This window comes from Lytechinus pictus, chromosome 12, assembly GCF_037042905.1.
Source record: "Lytechinus pictus isolate F3 Inbred chromosome 12, Lp3.0, whole genome shotgun sequence".
Lineage (NCBI taxonomy): Eukaryota > Metazoa > Echinodermata > Echinoidea > Temnopleuroida > Toxopneustidae > Lytechinus > Lytechinus pictus.
The window spans coordinates 7,654,118-7,674,881 of record NC_087256.1 but is presented as its reverse complement, the minus strand read 5'-3'; the positions used below and the strand labels follow the sequence as shown (position 1 = coordinate 7,674,881).

At 35.9% G+C, this 20,764-nt stretch overlaps 1 protein-coding gene across 1 annotated transcript; it reads right to left on the bottom strand.

Moving 5' to 3' along the window:
* Positions 1–5,901: 5,901 nt before the first annotated feature.
* Positions 5,902–20,287, bottom strand: LOC129273256 (phosphatidylinositide phosphatase SAC2-like). Its single transcript, XM_064107942.1, has 13 exons — positions 20,162–20,287; positions 18,064–18,247; positions 16,952–17,131; positions 16,451–16,643; positions 15,951–16,028; positions 15,111–15,231; positions 14,365–14,611; positions 13,461–13,668; positions 12,195–12,269; positions 11,321–11,394; positions 10,732–10,860; positions 10,104–10,191; positions 5,902–9,694 (listed from the first exon to the last, which is right to left on the bottom strand). The coding sequence occupies exons 1-13, from the start codon at positions 20,186–20,188 to the stop codon at positions 8,422–8,424; spliced, it is 2,877 nt and encodes a 958-aa protein (XP_063964012.1). The 5' UTR covers positions 20,189–20,287; the 3' UTR covers positions 5,902–8,421.
* Between the last annotated feature and the right edge of the window lie 477 nt (positions 20,288–20,764).

The window sequence follows — 20,764 nt, the reverse complement described above, 5'->3', positions numbered from 1 at the left end:
AATCTGTGCATAAAAGCACAATGTCCATTACAAATGAGAGATAACATCTTTTGTTTTATGTCTCTTTCAAGCTTGTTTGCCTTTTTAAAAACTTTCCTGCCTGTTTATTTGAACTGAAAGAATCATTATGTATGTATATCATTCCAACACATTTTGAGAATTTGTACCAACTTGAATAAGAAAATAAGTATTATGAAACATTTATCATTATCATTCTTAAGAATAAATAGTGGTCCAAATAAAAGCAGCTGCCATGTGAGTCCAAAGGAGACCCTATTTTGTCAATACTGCAAATAACCGACACATTTAAGGGCAATTCACATACCACCATAAGACTATATTAAACAATATTTGGGAGTAAAATTCATAGTCCCTACAGTTATTTGATTATAATAACAAGTGGAACGCCTCTGGCAGTCTCGCCTGCATTACGCGATTTAATATAGCAGCAGTGCTAACTTTGAAAACTACTATAAAATAATCATTCACAAAAACACCATTCATATGACATAATACCACGTTCATTGACCAAAAATGACATTTGAACGGAGACTTAAGACTGTCAACTACACCCATGTCCACATTTCATTCACTCTATCCATAAACTTTCAAAGTTATGATGGCAATTCAACAATTACCCCAACATGGCCTAAGTTTATTGACCTTAACTGACCTTTGACTTGGTTTTGTGACCTGAAACTCACAGGGGATGTTCAGTGATGCTTGATTACTCTTATACCCCAAGTTTTATGAACTAGATCCATAAACTTTCAGAGATAGGATGGTAATTTAACAAATACCCCCAACATGGCCAAAGTTAATTGACCTTTAATGACCTTTGACCATGGTCATGTGACCTGAAACTCGTACAGGATGTTCAGTGATACTTGATTACTCTTATGTCCCAAGTTTTATGAACTAGATCCATAAACTTTCAGAGTTAGGATGGTAATTTAACAAATACCCCCAATACGGCCAAAGTTCATTGACCTTAAATGACCATTGACTTGGTTTTGTGACCTGAAACTCACAGGGGATGTTCAGTGATGCTTGATTACTCTTATACCCCAAGTTTTATGAACTAGATCCATAAACTTTCAGAGATAGGATGGTAATTTAACAAATACCCCCAACATGGCCAAAGTTAATTGACCTTTAATGACCTTTGACCATGGTCATGTGACCTGAAACTCGCACAGGATATTCAGTGGTACTTTATTAACCTAATGTCCAAGTTTCATGAACTAGATCCATACATTTTCAAAGTTATGATAGTAATTCAACAAATACCCCCAACTTGACCAAAGTTCATTGACCCTAAATGACCTTTGACCTTAGTCACGTGACCTGAAACTCGAGCAGGATGTTCACTAATACTTGATTAACCTTATGCTCAAGTTTCATGAACTAGGTCCATATACTTTCTAAGTTATGATGTCATTTCAAAAACTTAACCTTCGGTTAAGATTTTGAAAATAATTTTCCCAACATGGTCTAAGTTCATTGACCCTAAATGACCTTTGACCTTGGTCATGTGACCTGAAACTCAGGCAGGATGTTCAGTAATACTTGATTAACCTTATGTCCAAGTTTCATGAACTAGATCCATATACTTTCTAAGTTATGATGTCATTTCAACAAGTGGAATGCCTCTGGCCGTCTCACCTGCATCACGCGATTCAATATAGCAGCAGTGCTGATTTTGAAAACTACTATAACTCGCACAAGATGTTCAGTGATACTTGGTTACTCTTATTTCCACGTTTTATGAACTAGACCAATACACTTATAGAGATATGATGGCAATTCAACAAATACCCCCAACGTGGCAAAAGTTCTTTGACCTTACATGACCTTTGACCTTGATCATGTGACCTGAAACTCGCACAGGATGTTCAGTGATACTTGATTACTATTATGTCCAAGTTTTATGAACTAGACCAACACACTTTCAAATTTATGGCTGTAATTCAACAAATACCCCAATTTGGCCAAAGTTCATTGACCCTAAATGACCTTTGACCTTGATCATGTGACCTGAAACTTGCACAGGATGTTCAGTAATACTTGATTACTATTATGTCCAAGTTTCATGAATCAGATCCATAAACTTTCAAAGTTATGATGGTAATTCAACAGATACCCCCAATTCGGCCAAAGTTCATTGACCCTAAATGACCTTTGACCTTGGTCATGTGACGTGAAACTCATGCAGGATGTTCAGTGATACTTGATTAACCTTATGTATAAGTTTCATGAACTAGGTCCACATATTTTCTAAGTTATGATGACATTTCAAAAACTTAACCTTAGGTTAAGATTTTGATGTTGATTCCCCCAACATGGTCTAAGTTCATTGACCCTAAATGACCTTTGACCTTGGTCATGTGACATGAAACTCAGGCAGGATGTTCAGTAATACTTGATTAAACTTATGGCCAAGTTTCATGAACTAGGTCCATATACTTTCTAAGTTATGCTTAATTTCAAAAACTTAACCTCAGGTTAAGATTTGGTGTTGACGCCGCCGCCGCCGTCGGAAAAGCGGCGCCTATAGTCTCACTCTGCTAGGCAGGTGAGACAAAAATTATAATATTATCCACATGTTTGTACAATTATGGGGGGGGGGTGTTATAAACATATGGGAAATATGCACTTCATTTGTTGGGTGCAGATGAAAAAATTTCTTTGAATTCACTTATCTTGAAAAAATCACTTCATACATGTACCTGTAATTGCAACATGTAACATATATATGCCTATTCAAAGTGACCTAAACAGAATCTGAATATATTCTAAACATTAACTTTTTAATCCGTAAACTTTTCCTAAAATCAACAATTTCACATTTTCACAGATGTGTTATTCTAACATATCTCCTGCCAAAATTGTTTAAAAGCATGATACCAATATAACAAAGAACATATTTCAATATGGCCTGTAGCTATACAATAATGTTAAAATGCATATTATATTTTCACTTTGTATAGGATTTACAATGGTGTATTTATATTTCTACAAAATATATATCCTCTTTAACATAAATACATTAAAATCTTTGTACATTGAAAACTGTTACTGGAGTAAAATCTTTGAAAGAGCATAATCAAACACATGATCTAGTCTAGATTAAGTAGATTTCTATACAAGGAATTTGATTTAAATATAACAACCTCCATATCATAGAGTTGAGCTAAAACAATCTTAGAATAAAAATTATTGGGGAAGTTTATCAACAGATTATTTTCATTTCCACAGAACTGTCTCAACCATCAAGTCAACATAAATAAAATAAAAAACCAACTTTACTGATTGGGGAACACTTCACTTTGGTTTATAAAAGGGGGAAACATCCATTTAGGGTGGGGGAGGTGGTACATATGAAACATTTCTTAAAAGTTGGCATTGCCTTTAAAGCATGTTTTATCACTTAAAAAAAACCCTGAATTTCTTCATTCAAGTTTTAATAACTATATATATACAATGAATCATTCAGTGAGAAACTATTGGTTGTTTGTAATGTTTACATTCATGACCTTAAAAGAATTTGAGAATGAATGCCCTATTCAGACATAGAAAGTTTTCGCAACTGCGACAGGGACGGATTCTACAACAAAGAAAATGTTTCAAAAATGCCCATCAAATCACAATGAACAGCTGAGAGGTCTTTGTCGAAAATTGGTGAACAGAGACAGCTGATAGTCGAGCTGATGAAAATTTGCATATATGTCATTTGTCCAGTCCAGAATGAAACTGCTGATTTGATTCACTGAATATCAACACAGACTGCTTTGACAATTGATTTTCGATGTAGTAGAATCCGTCCCTGTCGCGATTGTAAAATATCCCAATCGAAAAAAGCTTAACAACAAAGCTCTTGTGTACAAAGTCAATGGGATATGAGGCATAAAAAAATGATATTGCAGACACAGGAAATAGAATTCTTTTAGACACCTGACAACTGAAGTTTGTGGACCATTCAGATCCTCAACATGATGATGAAATATTATTTGTTTCCAAAGTAATCCATGAAAGCTAATTACATGATTAAAAATATATGATTTTTGTTATTTCATACAATATTAGAGATTTTTTTTTTAAAGTTCATGCTGTAACAAGATGAGGCAGTCAATTTTGTCTTGAAGAATCAAAGTCAAAAGAGAAGTTGAAAAAGAGGGAGAAAATAATGATGACAACAATAACAATAATATTAATGACAATTATAACAGCTGGGTTTATTATTATCCCAGCTTTACGTTTGAAGACTTTATAAAATGTTTTTGAGCTTTGATGCGCAATGTCTTAACATGAGTTAATAACTATCCTAATGAAACACAGCTAAACTTCTTCACTAAAGAGTGTGTGTGTGTGTGTGTGAGAGAGAGAGAGAGAGAGAGAGAGGGACAGAGAAAGAGAATCAGCTAGACACATTATAAATCCATATCACAACTCATTTAAAAAAAACATTCTAAAATTAGGCTAATCAAACTGTTTAAACAAAGGCAACATATTCATTATTGCTTTCATGGCAAGAGAGTTATTTTCTAACTGAATGCTGTAGCTAGAGCCCCAAGCTCATACACACAGAGAGATAAATATACACATGGGCCTAGTCTCACAAGGAGTTGAGACTGATCTAATCAATCAATTCCAATTATGAAAAGGCAATGATGTCATTATTTTTCATTGACACATAGGAGGATTATGCACTGTGCCTTTGCTAACAAAAAATGAGCACACTTATACCTTGGTCACATTTGTTCTACGGCGGCCGTACGGCGAGTCGAAAACAGCCGTTTTAACATTTTTGTACCAGCTAAATATAGGTGGTTTGAATAACAAGTGGAATGCCTCTGGCCGCCTCACCTGCATCACGCGATTCAATATAGCAGCAGTGCTGATTTTGAAAACTACTATAACTCGCACAAGATGTTCAGTGATACTTGGTTACTCTTATTTCCACGTTTTATGAACTAGACCAATACACTTATAGAGATATGATGGCAATTCAACAAATACCCCCAACGTGGCAAAAGTTCTTTGACCTTACATGACCTTTGACCTTGATCATGTGACCTGAAACTCGCACAGGATGTTCAGTGATACTTGATTACTATTATGTCCAAGTTTTATGAACTAGACCAACACACTTTCAAATTTATGGCTGTAATTCAACAAATACCCCAATTTGGCCAAAGTTCATTGACCCTAAATGACCTTTGACCTTGATCATGTGACCTGAAACTTGCACAGGATGTTCAGTAATACTTGATTACTATTATGTATAAGTTTCATGAACTAGGTCCATATATTTTCTAAGTTATGATGACATTTCAAAAACTTAACCTTAGGTTAAGATTTTGATGTTGATTCCCCCAACATGGTCTAAGTTCATTGACCCTAAATGACCTTTGACCTTGGTCATGTGACATGAAACTCAGGCAGGATGTTCAGTAATACTTGATTAAACTTATGGCCAAGTTTCATGAACTAGGTCCATATATTTTCTAAGTTATGCTGTCATTTCAAAAACTTAACCTAAGGTTAAGATTTGGTGTTGACGCCGCCGCCGTCGCCGTCGGAAAAGCGGCGCCTATAGTCTCACTCTGCTATGCAGGTGAGACAAAAATGAGCAAATGTGACCAAGGTATTAGCAATTGGTTAAAGCAATGATGCAAGCAAAATTTGTATACTTTGAGTACAGTTTGAACAGCATTCGCAATTTTAGAAGATGTTGTCATTGGCTTTCTATAGATGTGACTGATCAGATCAATGACATATCTTTGTGAGACTAGTCCCTGACCTAAAACAACAGTGCCAGTAACTTACATATAAAAAGCATTAGATGATATAAAACCAATCTTCTGATACACATAAGCTGGAAAGAAATACTGAAGAAAAAAAAGAATTAAGAAACAACCAGACTTATTTGTGCATTTACTACATTTTCAATAGCACATTGGGGTAAAAATATTGACTAAGAGCACAACTTAAAACAATATTCCACTAATAAAAGTATTATACAGCCATGTCCAAATCTTGAATTTTCAAATCTTTGTGCAAGGGGAACAAAAAAGATAAGAATATCTCAAAATGAGACACTTGTTGGCAATTCAGTTTATGAGAATTCAGTTCAACTTTCAAATATAAGTAGAAGTATTATTTTGAAAAGATACTTTTAAAGGAGAAAAAAAAAGTAGAAGGAAAGAAGGGGATGGAGAAAACAAAGGTGAAATTTAAGATGATGATGATTTATAAAAAATAATAATCTGACAAATACAGCTTCATCTGAGGTTTCTACTTTGCCAAATGCTGGAGAAAGCTCCAACTTCAGTTTTGTCTCTAAAGTGCATGTTATTGTGCGGTAATTGTGTGAGTTTTGTGCAACAAGCATAAAATTAGATTACCGGTAGTACAGATGCAATTCAATAAATTATGAATACAACACTTTCTTATCACATTCATGTTCATTAATGAAATGATGAAGTCACGCAAGATAATCATTAAGTCAAACAGCCCCCTGAAGCACCTAATATTTGCAATCAATTTCCAATTTGTAGTGTGTATGCTGAAAAAAATGTGCATGCAACAGCAAATTTGATTGGCCAGTTTTGTGTTAGATCACAACACTGCTATCACTGAGCCCAGGATTTGCTCGTTATACTGCGTCCCGGTTTCATAAATGTATTATTACTGGCAAGTGGCAAATTACTTTAGGGAAGGAATTGAAATGGGCTATTGGATCGTTCAAGGTAACTAGGTCATTGAACTTGGGCATCTCTTCAATATTACTAGCAAACAGGGCCCTTATGCCTAGTGCATGTATAATAATGCATACTACTCATTTATAACATCGTTCTGGGGCTGTAACATTCATGAAGATATACAAATTACAGCTGGCATCGTTAAATGATATCCATAGAAAAATGATGAGCATCAATAATAAGCCTGAGAAAGTAGAGTTTGAAGGAAAGATCCAAACAACAATTGTTACATTTTCCCCTCAAAACTGATTCAGCTGGCAGTATACAAATAATATGCAGCCCGTAACATTTGATTAACACACGAGAGCTCAGCGATTACCAATGATGAATAGATACTCTGAAAGCAAATTGCGGAAAAGTTTTTCCACCACTCCCATGTAAATAAAAATGGTAGGTTGGTGTTTGGACTGAATGCACGACTGGTGATCTGTTTTGTGTGAAACAAGATACCCCAACTCTTGCATAACTGGTTTTACACAGTGGGAGGTGAATTTCCACTGAGCAGAATCAAACTTTGATTAATTACAAACTTTGCATTCAGATGCTTCTAAACAAGAAGAATTCTAATTTATAAAGATGATATTTCAACTTTGACTGATTGGAATCAAAAGTGACTGAGAATCTGATTTTGAATTCCAAGAACATGGGGGGGGGGTGTTTCATGACTAACAGTTACCATGGTAATAGTCAGAATCCGGAGCTCCCCACAGAGCTGCCAACCTGAACAAGTACATTTCAGTATTATAAAAGCTGAAAATCAGTATTTTGGTGAGGAAATCAGTATTTTCAAAGAAATACCATAGGACAACACATAAAACGGGAAATTTAGAAATCACCGTTTTTCATGAAACCATCAGTATTCTTCTTATTTTTCAGTACTAAGTACGGCAAATCCGTACTACATGGCAGCTCTGTCCTCAGTCAATCAACACCAAGGATTTCACTGAAATTATCAGAGCTGACAATTACGTGTTACGTCAGTGTTGACAACTTGTATGTAACATCATCCACGTCACCAGTCATGCTTTAAGTCATACATAACTCGTCAATATGCAAATAGCGAATAGGCATGAGTGCGATGGTGCGAGATTTTGCATGAGGTGAAAGAAAGATGCTCTATTCAACGAGGCGTTAGCCGAGTTGAATAGAGTGTATATTTCTTTCACCGAATGTGAAATCTCGCACCATTGCACGAATAAGAATATTCGCTATTTGTGTTGTACAACGCCTCGGAGTTTAGCGAATTTATGAAAAAACAAAGAGTTTTTCCTGCAGTAATCTATGAAAAGGGAGCATTTTTGGATGGTACGTCTTTTGTGCAACGGTACGAATGTTTGACATTCAGCCTCCCATTTGCTCGCGTACAACAAGCTAAGTAGGCGTTGTACAATACTGTTTATGACATACCAGCCAGCCAGATGTCCTGTGACCCAATCATGATCTTAACTCTGACCATCGCAAAGTTATCAATTGGCATACTCTTCCATTCTAGCAGAATTACCACATGTAATAAGGTGTAAGATATGGATGGAGAGGCTAAACGTCAACCAACATGAGCTACACCAATACAATATGAATTAAAGGGGGGGGGGGGGTTGCCAAAAAGATTTCCTAGCTCTAAAGAGATGAAATGCAGGTTCCTAATGTTGGTTGATAATCAAAGCTGTATAAATCTTGTTTTACACTCCCTCCTCATCTTCATCTCCATCTGCATCTGTTCTTTCTGCTGCTCCGCCCGAAGGTTTCCAGACCGTGCAAAGTTCATTGACCCCAAGGTACGGAACCTGAGAGCTATCTTGCTGATGGTTGCCTGAGCGCCTTCCCTTCCGATACTATCGGTTTCAGTCTTCTCCGTTGACGTTGTGCTCATGAAGCAATCCTGCAGGGAGTTCTCGCTGTGAGCACGGTACTTCATCCGCATGTTTTCAGCAAGGAGGTGGTCATGGAAGTTCTCCGGAAGTGGGTTGACGGTCAACTCCAAAGGACCAAAATTGTCATCCAAGGATGGCAATCGAACAACTGGATTTGCAAGTCGCTTCTGAGGAGACTGCTGAGTTGTCTGGGCGTCGTTTGCAGGATTTGAATCTCTGGTTATATTTGCGTTCAATTCATCAACCTGGCTCTGTGAGTCTGCATTATCCACAAGGACTTTATTAGAACCATCAGGTTCGTCTGTAGCGTCAACGGTGGCAAGAGTTCTTTCCCGTCCAAGGGTGCTGTACTTCCTACTATGATCTTCACCATCTGACATGAGCCTACCCCTCCTCACCCTCTCTTCATTAGCATTAGCAATTATAGTGTTATCGGCAGCATCACGGTGGTGGTTCTTTCGAGGTGTAAGCCTACGTAGGCTTAGACTTCTCACATTGCGGTCCTGATCAACAGCAAGCACACCGCATGTCGTCAGGACAATCTCCCCATCGTGAGATATCATGCTTTGATTGTTGGTATCATTTTCTGCATCAACGTCGGCGTTTCCTCCAAGGATTTCTAGACAGGCTCCCAGGCTCAGACCATCTAACGAGGTGTCATCGCTTGACGATGAATCAAGTAGGATCTCATCGTCACTGTCGTTGATGCCATCCAGCTCATCCTGACTCTCCTCTCCCTCTGCGAAAGCACGATTCTCCATTGCGACGGATTCCGCCTGCGGGTTGGAAGGTCGTTTCCGTAACCGCACCTTCTTCAAAGGGTTCAAGTTGGAGACCTTGTCACCCATGGACTGGAAGTATCTGCTCATAACCTGTGCTCTGATTGGCTTGATAAGCTGACGATTGCTTGGTTGATCAGAAGGACTCTCTTGACCACCCTGGTTGCCACGGTTACGCTTGGCAAGGACTGACTCTGGAACAAACTTGTCCTGTAGCCACATGGTGAAACGTTTCTGGGATGTGAGACGGATTACCTCTCCAGAGACCTTGCTTTTTCTCCTGTTTAACATGTAAAGTAAAAGTATGATTATTACAAAGAACATGGATTTCTTCAAAAAATTTCCATACCATGGACTACTTTTGTACAAGGAAACCAGCAAACAACCCCTTTATGAAGAAAGAGTTCCAGAAATTAATGCTTCATATAATACAGAAAGAAGATGTAGCATGTCATAGTACGTATTTTACACAAAGGGAAATATCAAAATTAAAGAACATTTCATGAGTTATTTTACAAAAACAATATTTCAACAAAAAAAATTTCAGGTTCTTGGCCCTGGAATGATCTTGAAGAATCCCCATTTTTCTTTTACTGCAATGTGAAGGGGAAATCTTGGCACGCATATATTTGCACATGAAAAGAGATCTTGGAAAGGAGGGACGATACTAAAAGTAAATGAATACTAACTTTTCCATCTTGTCTTCAACAACCTTCAGACCAAGGTTATTTGCTGCTCTGGCTTTTGCAAGGGCTTCAACCACAGAATGAAGAACATCTGAAAATTATAAGAAATTGGAAATTAACAATAAAATGAATGAAAATGAAACACAACAAAACAAAAAATAAAGACATACTTTCATAGTTTCAAAGATGAGCGTATATCTAGACTCTTTTGTCTTTATTGAGAGTTTTGAGACATTGTCACATGATCATGGAATAGAATGATATTTGATTAATACAGGTTAAGAAATATAGATAAGAATTATAGTGACATCAAAATTTGCTACAGCACTTCTTGTACAATTCATATTTGCTTTGTGCTTGCATTTGAAATGGATCAAAATACGGAAAGGAACAGCCCCTTCGTTGAGAGTGACAAAGTATGGATTGAGCCTTGCTAAAGGACACTAGGTCATGGTAAGATTCAAACACACATCCCTCTGATTACAAAGCAAGAGTCTGAAACCACTTCAACACAGCTTTACCATCACCCTTAAATGAATGCGAGATGTTTGGCATCCCCCTACCCAATATCTACTTAGGCCTAAAATGAATGCTAGGTGTTTGGCATTCCATTTCCCCCATTCTTACTTACCCTCAGCCGATTCTTTTGATTGACTAGGTAGTGCTTTGAGAGTGCTGAAGTAGCCATCATCACCCTGAACTGAATGGTAGATGCGCACGCAGCGCTGTTTGGCATGGGAGAAGAACGTAGTTGCTGATCCTGTAGAAAATAATAATGAAAATACATATATTATACATGTACATCTAAACGGATCTTTCCAAGATAAATACACTATCACAATCAGCCATTATAAAAATTTCAAAACTGCCAGGGTGTCTATTGGATTTCGCATGACTATCTTGAACACAATTTATCAAGTCCACTCACAGTCAGAACATGTGAACTTCCACCGAAACATTATCCTTACAGAAACCCAATGACAAACTAAATCACTATGTGTTTGCCTTTGTTTCATCTTGTCAATGATTTGTTCTGAGCCAATGGAATACAAGGATTTCAGTAGCTTGTAACATTTATTTCATGTAATGCTCTCCTAACAATTAGGGGGCCTGCTTCGCTACATTAATTCACAAATTAAATTTATCAAATGTTGATTGTTACTTCAATAAATAACCAAGATAAATATGAATGAAAAAGAAAATGATAAGTATTTACTTACCTATGCCCACAGCAGTCATTGCATCTATCGGTATTCTTTCATACTGGGTGATTTTTTCAGCTTCATCATCATAGCTGGAGAAAAAATTGCAAATGTAATCATAAAGGCAAGAAATCAGTATTTACAAAATTCAAAGCACACTCATAATATAACAGGGAATATGTAGGCTTATATCATCTGCCTTACAACAAAACAAGAAAGTCATAACACCATCGACTTAATATGGTCATGGTGCTCTTTTTGGCAAAAGGCCAACAATATTTGGATCTATAATTTTGGAGAAATCGAGAAAGTGACAAAATTATTTTTTACATTTCTGAAGCATTTCAATGTAAAAAAAAAAAAAAAACCTTTATGTGGTACTTTTTGTAGTAAGGGTGGTTACTATAAAATCAGTTTCATAAACCTCAAATCTCCTACAGGACACAGCACACTTTAATAATTTATCCTAAATTACCAATTTGCTTGAAATAGTCCACATAAGAATAATACCGGAACTCCAGTATACATTATCTATGCTTACATCTTAAGCGCTGAGCTCTTTTGAACTCTTTATCAAACCAGTAATAAGAATGATAGTACAGATGTTGTACATGATAGACAAGAGTCTCTATGCACTTTACAATTTAAAACAATTCATGTTTATTAATGAAATTAAAACAAACTATTTGCTATTATAAAAACGATTTAATGATGGAACATGAAAATAAAAGATAGGACTACTGGATTACAAAAAGGAATCACCTTTTAAAAAAATATGCTATCAAAGTAGTTTAATTCATGTAAATAAACCATTGCATTGAAAATGTTAAGTTCATTGAATTGAATCCCTTTTTGCTGAGTTCAGCTAAGAAAATAATAGAATTAGACCTACCTAGCAATATAGTAGGCTTTCTCTGATATGATAAGAATGATGTCCCTATCATCCTCACCACTGTCATCAAGATCTCTGCAGAATAAACATACAAGTAACATACATATGGTTTTCACACGCAACTTTGAAAACAAATGAATGCCCAATATTGCAATGCTTACATGGCAGTCAAACCACTATTAAGGTGCTCTCTCAATATCTTGAGAAATAGCAATTTTTCTTCTATAAGTATTGCTTGTAAAATCATGACTTTTAACTTGTCGATATAGACAGCAAAAGTCGAGCGAGGAAAAAGGATATGGAACTATTCACAGAATCGCTTAAACTAGAATTATGGCCAAGTTGAATATGATGCACGTTTACAAATCATACATAATAGGACAGCCGTGTAGAACAGCCCCTTCCTCCCTTTAACCATGGTCTACGAATACGGGAGGTATCAAACACTATATACTTCTTCTTATGAGTTTCATGGCATCCTTCCCATGTTTTAATGTTTAAGAAAACAATTCAAGTTGCAATTTAATGATTGTCTGTAATGTTTTGAGTGCCAAATGTGATTATAAAGTAATCATATTGTTAGGGAGATTTGGGCAACGCTTGGCTACCCATAGTTAAACCATAACTTTAGACCATGGTTTTTATGAACGTTTCTTTAGAATATGGGCCATCGCGCTGGAACCAAGACATTATTACAACCAATAAGTCTTTTCCGGTATCTGCCCCAATCACAATCAGCCTCAATCTCTTTGATTTATTTTTGCTTTATTCTTTAGTAGTAGCATCCTGAAGTATTGTTAGACTATCCACAATAAAGTGTCAAAACTTAAGAGTACAAACATTTTTTTTTCATCAGCACTTTAACCTGAGTCACAGTTAATAAGAGCCCATCCTCCAAGATTCAACTTTCCTTTATTCTCTGGTAACTACAATCCAATTAAATCTCCCATGGCACAATTGGCAATTAATCATAAACAACATTTATTTCCGAAAGACCATACTACCGACCCTGAGTCCCTGTCAATAGGAGCCCATTAATCTTGGCTTCATTCTTTTAACAATCTACATGTAGAGCATTGTTGAACTATCCACAGTAAATGGTAAAAAGCTTATATGTACGAGCAATGTTTTATCAGTACCAATCCAGAATCCAGCCTCCCAAATTAATCTTGGTTTCATTCTTTTGTAGTAAAACACTTCAAAACTATCATGGCACAGACAGCAATAAATCTTAAATATAGGTCTTTACTAGAACATTCCACCTACCCTGAATCACAATCAATAAGAGCCCATCCTCCAAGATTCATCTTGGCTTCATTCTTTGGTAGTAGCAATCTAGAGCACTGTTGAATCCTTTGTTTGATATCCTCTTCATCCACACCGTCCCAGACGTCCTTACCCATCTCAGCCGATGCCTTCTGCTCATCAATCAATGAGAGATCTTCCTGGATCTCCTGGTTCCCTAACATCAAATCTACAGGCAACAATGTAAAATTATAATATTAACATTAAACCACTCAAAACTATTTAAAAAATTTTTTTAGTAGAACAAAAGATTTTTCGAGTATGTAGAATTGCTTATCATCATTACCAAGTCTATGTATCATATTGTGTTTTTTTTAAATTAAACTTGAGATTTATATAAAAAATTAATATATTGTTTCAGAAATACCCTTCAGTCTCCCGTTTATGTGGGCATATACTGATACTGCCTGAAATTTATGTGTGATTGTTCCTTTGACATCAAATCTTCATCCAAGTTCAAAAAGTTTTCATCATAAATCAAAAATGGATCATTCTCACAATCATATTACAGATAAAGGATAGTTTTTGCTTGGCCAAAATACCAAAGACCGCAACCATGCAGTGCAAGACAAGAAAACTAGGCAAAATCAAAAGCACCCTTTCCAATAATCAAGTATCTCCAAAATAAGAGAACAGCGTACATTGAAATTCAGAAAACTATAAGGATAAGGTGAGCCTTTGTCAGATGAAACCTGATTTAATTTTCATAAAATCAATAAATTGCAAATGATCAGTCTAAAAAAATAGATTCCTAAAGATTGCCAAGTATTGGGACTACTGCTATTACACAAAACCTCTAAAGATTTGGTTGATATTCTTGCGACAGGTATGAGCACAGGAAATGTAAAGTGTTGTCCAAACTGACCTATTGCCACTTGTCTGAACGCATCCTTGAACTGGTTCTGCACATATCTATTAGCGGAGTTATACCCATCCTTCATAAGCCCTGTAAGTTTCCTCTCTCCTGTCCTGGTGTAGTCTCCCTTCAGAGCAGCCGTCCCAGCGTACTGCCGGCTGACGATGTCCCCGTTGTTGGCCCACATGTCTTGATAGATGGTCTTAATGCTGGGGACTAGTCTTTGCTCGGGTAGCAGCAGACCCAACTTGCGAAGCTAGTAAGAAATCATTCTTATTATGAGTAGTGATAAATAACTTTTTCGACTCATTCAACATAAATTTTTTTCATAAATGATGATTATAACAAATATTTCTGTCTTTGGAATTTTTTCTTAACAATTTCTAGTAATTCATGAATGGAAAACTTTTATTTCAAAAAAGGAAAAAATAAAAGAGCAAAATGTGTCTGACATTCACATTTATAACAATGTATGATAATAGCAGGATCATCATTTTTATACATATCTTCATCATCCATTCAAGGCTACCTGCATCAACCTGTGTTCTGAGTACAGCTATTGCTAGAGTCGTCTGATTCACTATGGTCAGGTCCAGACAATCCATGCAGTTCACTACCCACCATAGTCCTTCAAAACAACGCTATATATCTAACACTGCTAAGGTATCCATGTTTTTATATCCTTGTTCCCAACTTCTATTTCCTTCAGGAGATCCTCATCACCTTTTCCTGGCCTATCCAAACCCTGTACCTACCTGTGTTCTGAGTACAGCTCTTGCTAGAGCTGTCTGAACCACATTGGTCCTGTCCAGGCAGTCCATACAGTTCACCCTGAAAACCCCTCTTTGCTCCAAGATCACACCTTCTGCATCAGCCCTGGATGAAACGAAACAAATTTGATATTTTCGAATGAAAGTTATCACCAAAGAAAACTGACAAAATGTTCTCAAAAGAAGTATCTTTACTAGCAACTGTGTGAATAATGTGTGACATATTGCCAGTGCCTTTGAACAATCCTTAGAGATAAATGGTGCTATACAATTTTTCAGCAGCAGCATATCCTTGCGAGAGATGACCTGACATTCCACTCATGTTTCTGGTGAATTACAAAAGATAATTCAAGTGATTATATAATAATAACAATATGTAACATTTATAGAACATTTGTAGAATACAATGTTTATAAGTGCTGCATACTATTAACCCAGCTTTAGCATGGCTAACCGGACTAGAATTACATATCATCCATTACTTTCCTTGCTATGCTTGGACACTGATGCAAGCTGTGCATAGAGAGAGTTTTTGTACATAAATGGAAGACTTGTGTTCTACACGTTTGTGAATAACCAACTGATCCTTTCGCACATCAACTCATTCACTTTAGCTAAGAAAAAGTTTAATATCCATAGTACAAGTCCAGAGCAACAGAAATATCATTGCAATGTATTCAACATCAAGAATTTATTCAAGAATATAATAAAATTATCTTTAACTGAACTTTTAACACCAATAATCCATGGTACACACAACTTATAATGATGGTTACTTCCACAGAAACCTTGATGCTGATGATTACAAAAAATGTTTTCACCTACCAGCAATATCTCATTTCTTTGATGACATCACGGATGCTCTCTAGAAGAACAGACACTCTGTCAAACCGAAGACCTCGACTGTAAGGAGATATTTACAATAAATAAAATTATAGCATTCGAGAGCCATACAATGGGACATGAAAATTAAATTATTTAAGAAATCACATATATTATTATTGTTCTCCTTACACTTTCTGCTAAAATCTATAAAATTGTTATTATGTACAGGATTGCGAAAGATGAATAAAAATTGAGAAATCTATCTTCTAATGAGGAATCAGTCATTGATTATGACTATCTTTCAAGTTTCCAATCATCACTTTTAATGAAAACAGCACACAATGTCTAGTTCTAGGGAGGGTTTCATGAAACAAATAGTATTTTCCAATTTCCCCTGATCCAATCAGATGCAAGGATTTCAGTAGCTTATAACAGTAGTCAGTGAAAAGTACTGCCTATTTGTTTCATGAAATGCTCCTGAAGTTTAGAACCCAAATTACCAGTATTCATGGAAGTCAAACGTGATGTAGGTCAGCTTAGGACTGTCGTACAAGAGAACATGCTTCATAAAGGCTGATCCCACAATAGCCTCTCTGCCAGCCTGTTCGATTAGACTGATTATGGCTACATGGCGGTATCGTTTCAGGTCCTCTTCAAAATGAGTCTTGAAAGCCTCCTGTGTCTCGTCATCATCTACAACCAGGAAAAAAATATCACACTTAAATTCATTTCCATCAAAAGTAGATAACAATGACTGAATTATAGTACACCACAAACAATATTGGTGAATACTTATTTCATCCACAATTGTTGCATTCATGTTGAAGATTCTTGCACAATTCATTTTGTGATGTAGAGCTTGCTAGATGATCAACTCTTAGCTAAGATTCTACCCTAGGTTAATAAGTATTATTATTGTACTTGGTTTTTAGTAATATCTTTACTTTAATTTGGTAAACATTTTTCTTACGTCTGTTTGTCCACACTTATGTCTGACCTACCTCGATCGATCCTTGGTGGGGGTTTGTACTTGATTCCCGGTTGGCTCCAGAAGACTGGTACTGACCCTCGGACTTGGACAAAGGATACCGAGTGTTCAGCGGTCTGTAAGATCTGCTCCGTCTCCACATAGTTTGCACATGCCCCACTCTCATCTATCCCTCTTCTCCTGTATCTTGTTCCTTGAGAGATTGGAAAGAAAATACATTAGGTGATCAAGGGGAAAAGACATATAGCAAATATGTGATAATAATAATTAACATTATTTGTATAGCGCTTATCACAAAACGTGTCTCTAAGCGCCTGGGAAAAAATAGAAAGAGAAAAGGAATTCCAGCAAAAAAATTAAAGTAATTGTATAGTATACTGTAGACAGTTGACAAGCTTTACATGCGAAGGGAAAGGCTATTCAATAATAAAGTAGGTTTTTAACATGGATTTGACTTTCTCTGTTGAATCTGTTGACATAATATTCAATCTCTTTGACTAAGTACAGTCCAGGGCCCTGTTGCACAAAGTTACTATAATTATACTTTAGCCATCCAATGGCAACTACCGTGGTAACAGTGCTCAATAGCCAATCAACAGCAAGGATTTCATGGAAGTTACCATTATAAGGCAAAATTAAAATAGTAACTTTTATGCAATGGGACCCAATTTATTCAACTGGTAATTAAAGACTTTCCTTAGATTTCTTCTCTTGTATCTGGTTCCTTAGAACTTTTAGAAGATAATTGAAAATGATAGAATGGTAGCTTGAAATAGAAGAATCAGAAAAGTATGAGGAAATATTTCATCTCCAAGAATGAACAAAGCCTTGTTCTTATATTGGTAATTGAAAACATTTTAGGAGGGGGGGGTATTATGTCACCCCTCCCTCTGGACTTGAAAAGCATAACATCATATACTGTATCCATGCCATTGCTACAGCACATTGTCTAGTGATGGAAAAGTTAATTTTGGTTTAATAAATATGAACCCTGACCTATTGTAAACCAATGTCTAGGGAATGCAGAGAAATAATTCATTTTTGTTCTCTTGAATGTGCACATGTGAATATTTCTTTTAGTGAAACACTTAAAAAAACGAAGAAAATGGTTAAAATGTGTAATACCTGCTCTGAACTTGCTTCTCCTTGAGATAAGCATGAGATTGAATCTGATGTCAGAGTCATCGCTGTCTGCACCGCTGCCTCCGCTCTGAGCTCCTTCCTCTGGTGCAAACGTCATGCGACATTCACGAATCTGAACACACCCCTGAACGATAGGGATGATCCATGGCTTGGCTAGCTCTTTGTTCTGTCAGAGAAAGGAAAAAGAAGAAACATATTGGTAAAGTATGGGAATAACCTGCTGTAATGTTCCCAAGGGAGTGGAGAAAGTGCATTCATTGTGTAAAAGCAAGCAGGATCCAATATCCAGGAAAGTAATAAACATGTAAAGTACCAAGAGACATCTTTCGATGAATTAAGCGCTATTTAAAAAGCAGAATATTATTATCATAGTCAAACGTTACTCGCTCTAATACAAAGTATGGTCAACTCCTTAAATTTGTATTGACTAAAAAGGCCTGTTTCCTTGAAATAGAAAAAAAATATTGTAAAGTTCAATGAAAGTTCAGCACTTGCTGATTAAACATTTTAATGAAGGAAGGAAAATATATTATAATAATAATGATAAAATAACAAGAGATAAATTTTCAAGAGAAAGTCTTGAAAAAGATGGTGGGTTTTTTAATTATTCTAGGGCAAGATCTAGTAAGTTCTGACTCATTAATCGATTGAGTTGTATATTTGTGTATTTATTCATTCATAAAGTCATTTATTCATTCAAGTATTTACATTCAGTAATCTATTCCTTCTTCTAAGCATTAAATAATTATGTAACTGATTAATTTATTTAAATTCTTACATATAATTTGCTATATCATATATGTAATTATTCTCACTGTAATAATCATCAAAATTAATATCAAAATATGAATATTCTTACAATCAACTATTATCATTATTTCTATCATAATTATTTATGTTAATATTTACCATCATCAAATACCCATTTCCCCCTGTAGGTACACAGATAACATGATACACAGTGCGAAGTGGTTTTTAGATAAACAAATACATTTAAATCCACACTACATGGCATGACAAAATGAACAAAATCTGAATATTGTCATCACCTAGCAATCTTGTGATTATCTTGTTGATGTGTTTCACCATCACCTGACAGGAGAATGTCTTCTTAGACTGTAATTAATTAATTTCCTTTGGATCAATCATATCCTGTTTCAATCAGCTTTGATCTTTACTTGCTGTGTCCTTAAAGAGTCGTCTGGTTGGGGTGCTCACTCTATTTTGTTTGTTAAATGCTTATGTAAACCATAACTGTGGGCCTTCCAGTAAGTCTAATTGACACTTTAAGCATTGACGTTTACATCTATTCCTTTACTTATCTTTTTATTGCATTTTGAGACATATGGAGATATAATGAGTACTAATTATCATTATTATAATAATTTATATCTTGTGACAGTGAGCAAAGCTGTGTAAACTGGACAAAATTCACTTTTTTGTACCCGTTTCAAGTACCAATGTGTATGGAGAATTCTAAATGGCCTACTACGTCTACATATTTTTCAAAAGGGACATGCTCCTTTAAATGAAAGAAGGTTAAATTGCTATAACTTTCCTTCTTTTAGGGGGGGTATGTCAAGTACATGTGCGATTTTTGTTAGGGCAAGAGGGCGCTTTGCGTAATAAAATGAGATCCAATGTTATCTTATGATTTATTGTCTCTATTTTCCATGTTTTCTTTTATGTTGTTGATGGAGTAATCGTGATATGGTCATATCAGGAAGGACATTTTCTTAAGCTTCTCCCCCTGATATGACACTACAAAATGGCTATAAAAAGGGAGAGAAAACGGTGAGTTGCTAACAGCATGCCAAATTCTGTTGAAATTGCATGACAAGGTTACTACTGTACAATGATGTCATATCATCAAGTGAAGTTGAAACCACAGAGGTGCCAAAATAGCCTGAGATCTTACCATATATACTCTTATATTGCTTAGCAACATGACTCTTTTGAAACTACAAGCAGACACCTTTCTGTAAAAAAAAATGCTCTTTCAGATGAAGGAACATTGTTTCAGCTCTATGTTCCTCCTTAAAGGTCATAACACCTTGATGTTTTGTTGATAGATAATCACCTGAGCATCCAGGATGTCCTGTAACATGTGTTGATTCCAGAAGAACCTGTCGTCATAGCCGGCATCTTTATGAGTGTGCTGCCGTTGGATGGAGTTCGTCAGGTCACCAGTAGGGCTGTAGTAAAACCAGTCTGTTGAGAAAAATCCAAACAAGAAAAAAAAACATTTTAGTCTTGGAACATCTTTTAAAAACATTCCAAAATTCTGTAGAATTACAGTGAAATCTGTATGTAGACACCACCTGAAGGAGACAAGAAAAATGGTCTTTACGAGCAGGTGGTCATTCTAGACAGGTTCCTTAAAAAAAAAATTTCAATGGGAAATGCTTTTTAAAGGGAAACCAAAAAATTGTAGACTTAAGTTATGTTTTACATACAGGTTATAGCTACAGAATGTTTCAATGTAACAGACTGGGTATAAAGCCCCCCCCCCCCTCCTAAAAAAAAAAGAGAGAAACTAAAGATGATTTATCATCTGTATTCATTGCCCTTGTCATACCCTCTCACTTGCATTGTCATTTAAAATTCAATTCAACATTTATTTCCAAAGGTACATGTATAAACATTACATTTCTAAAATTTATGATGAATACAACGTATCAAA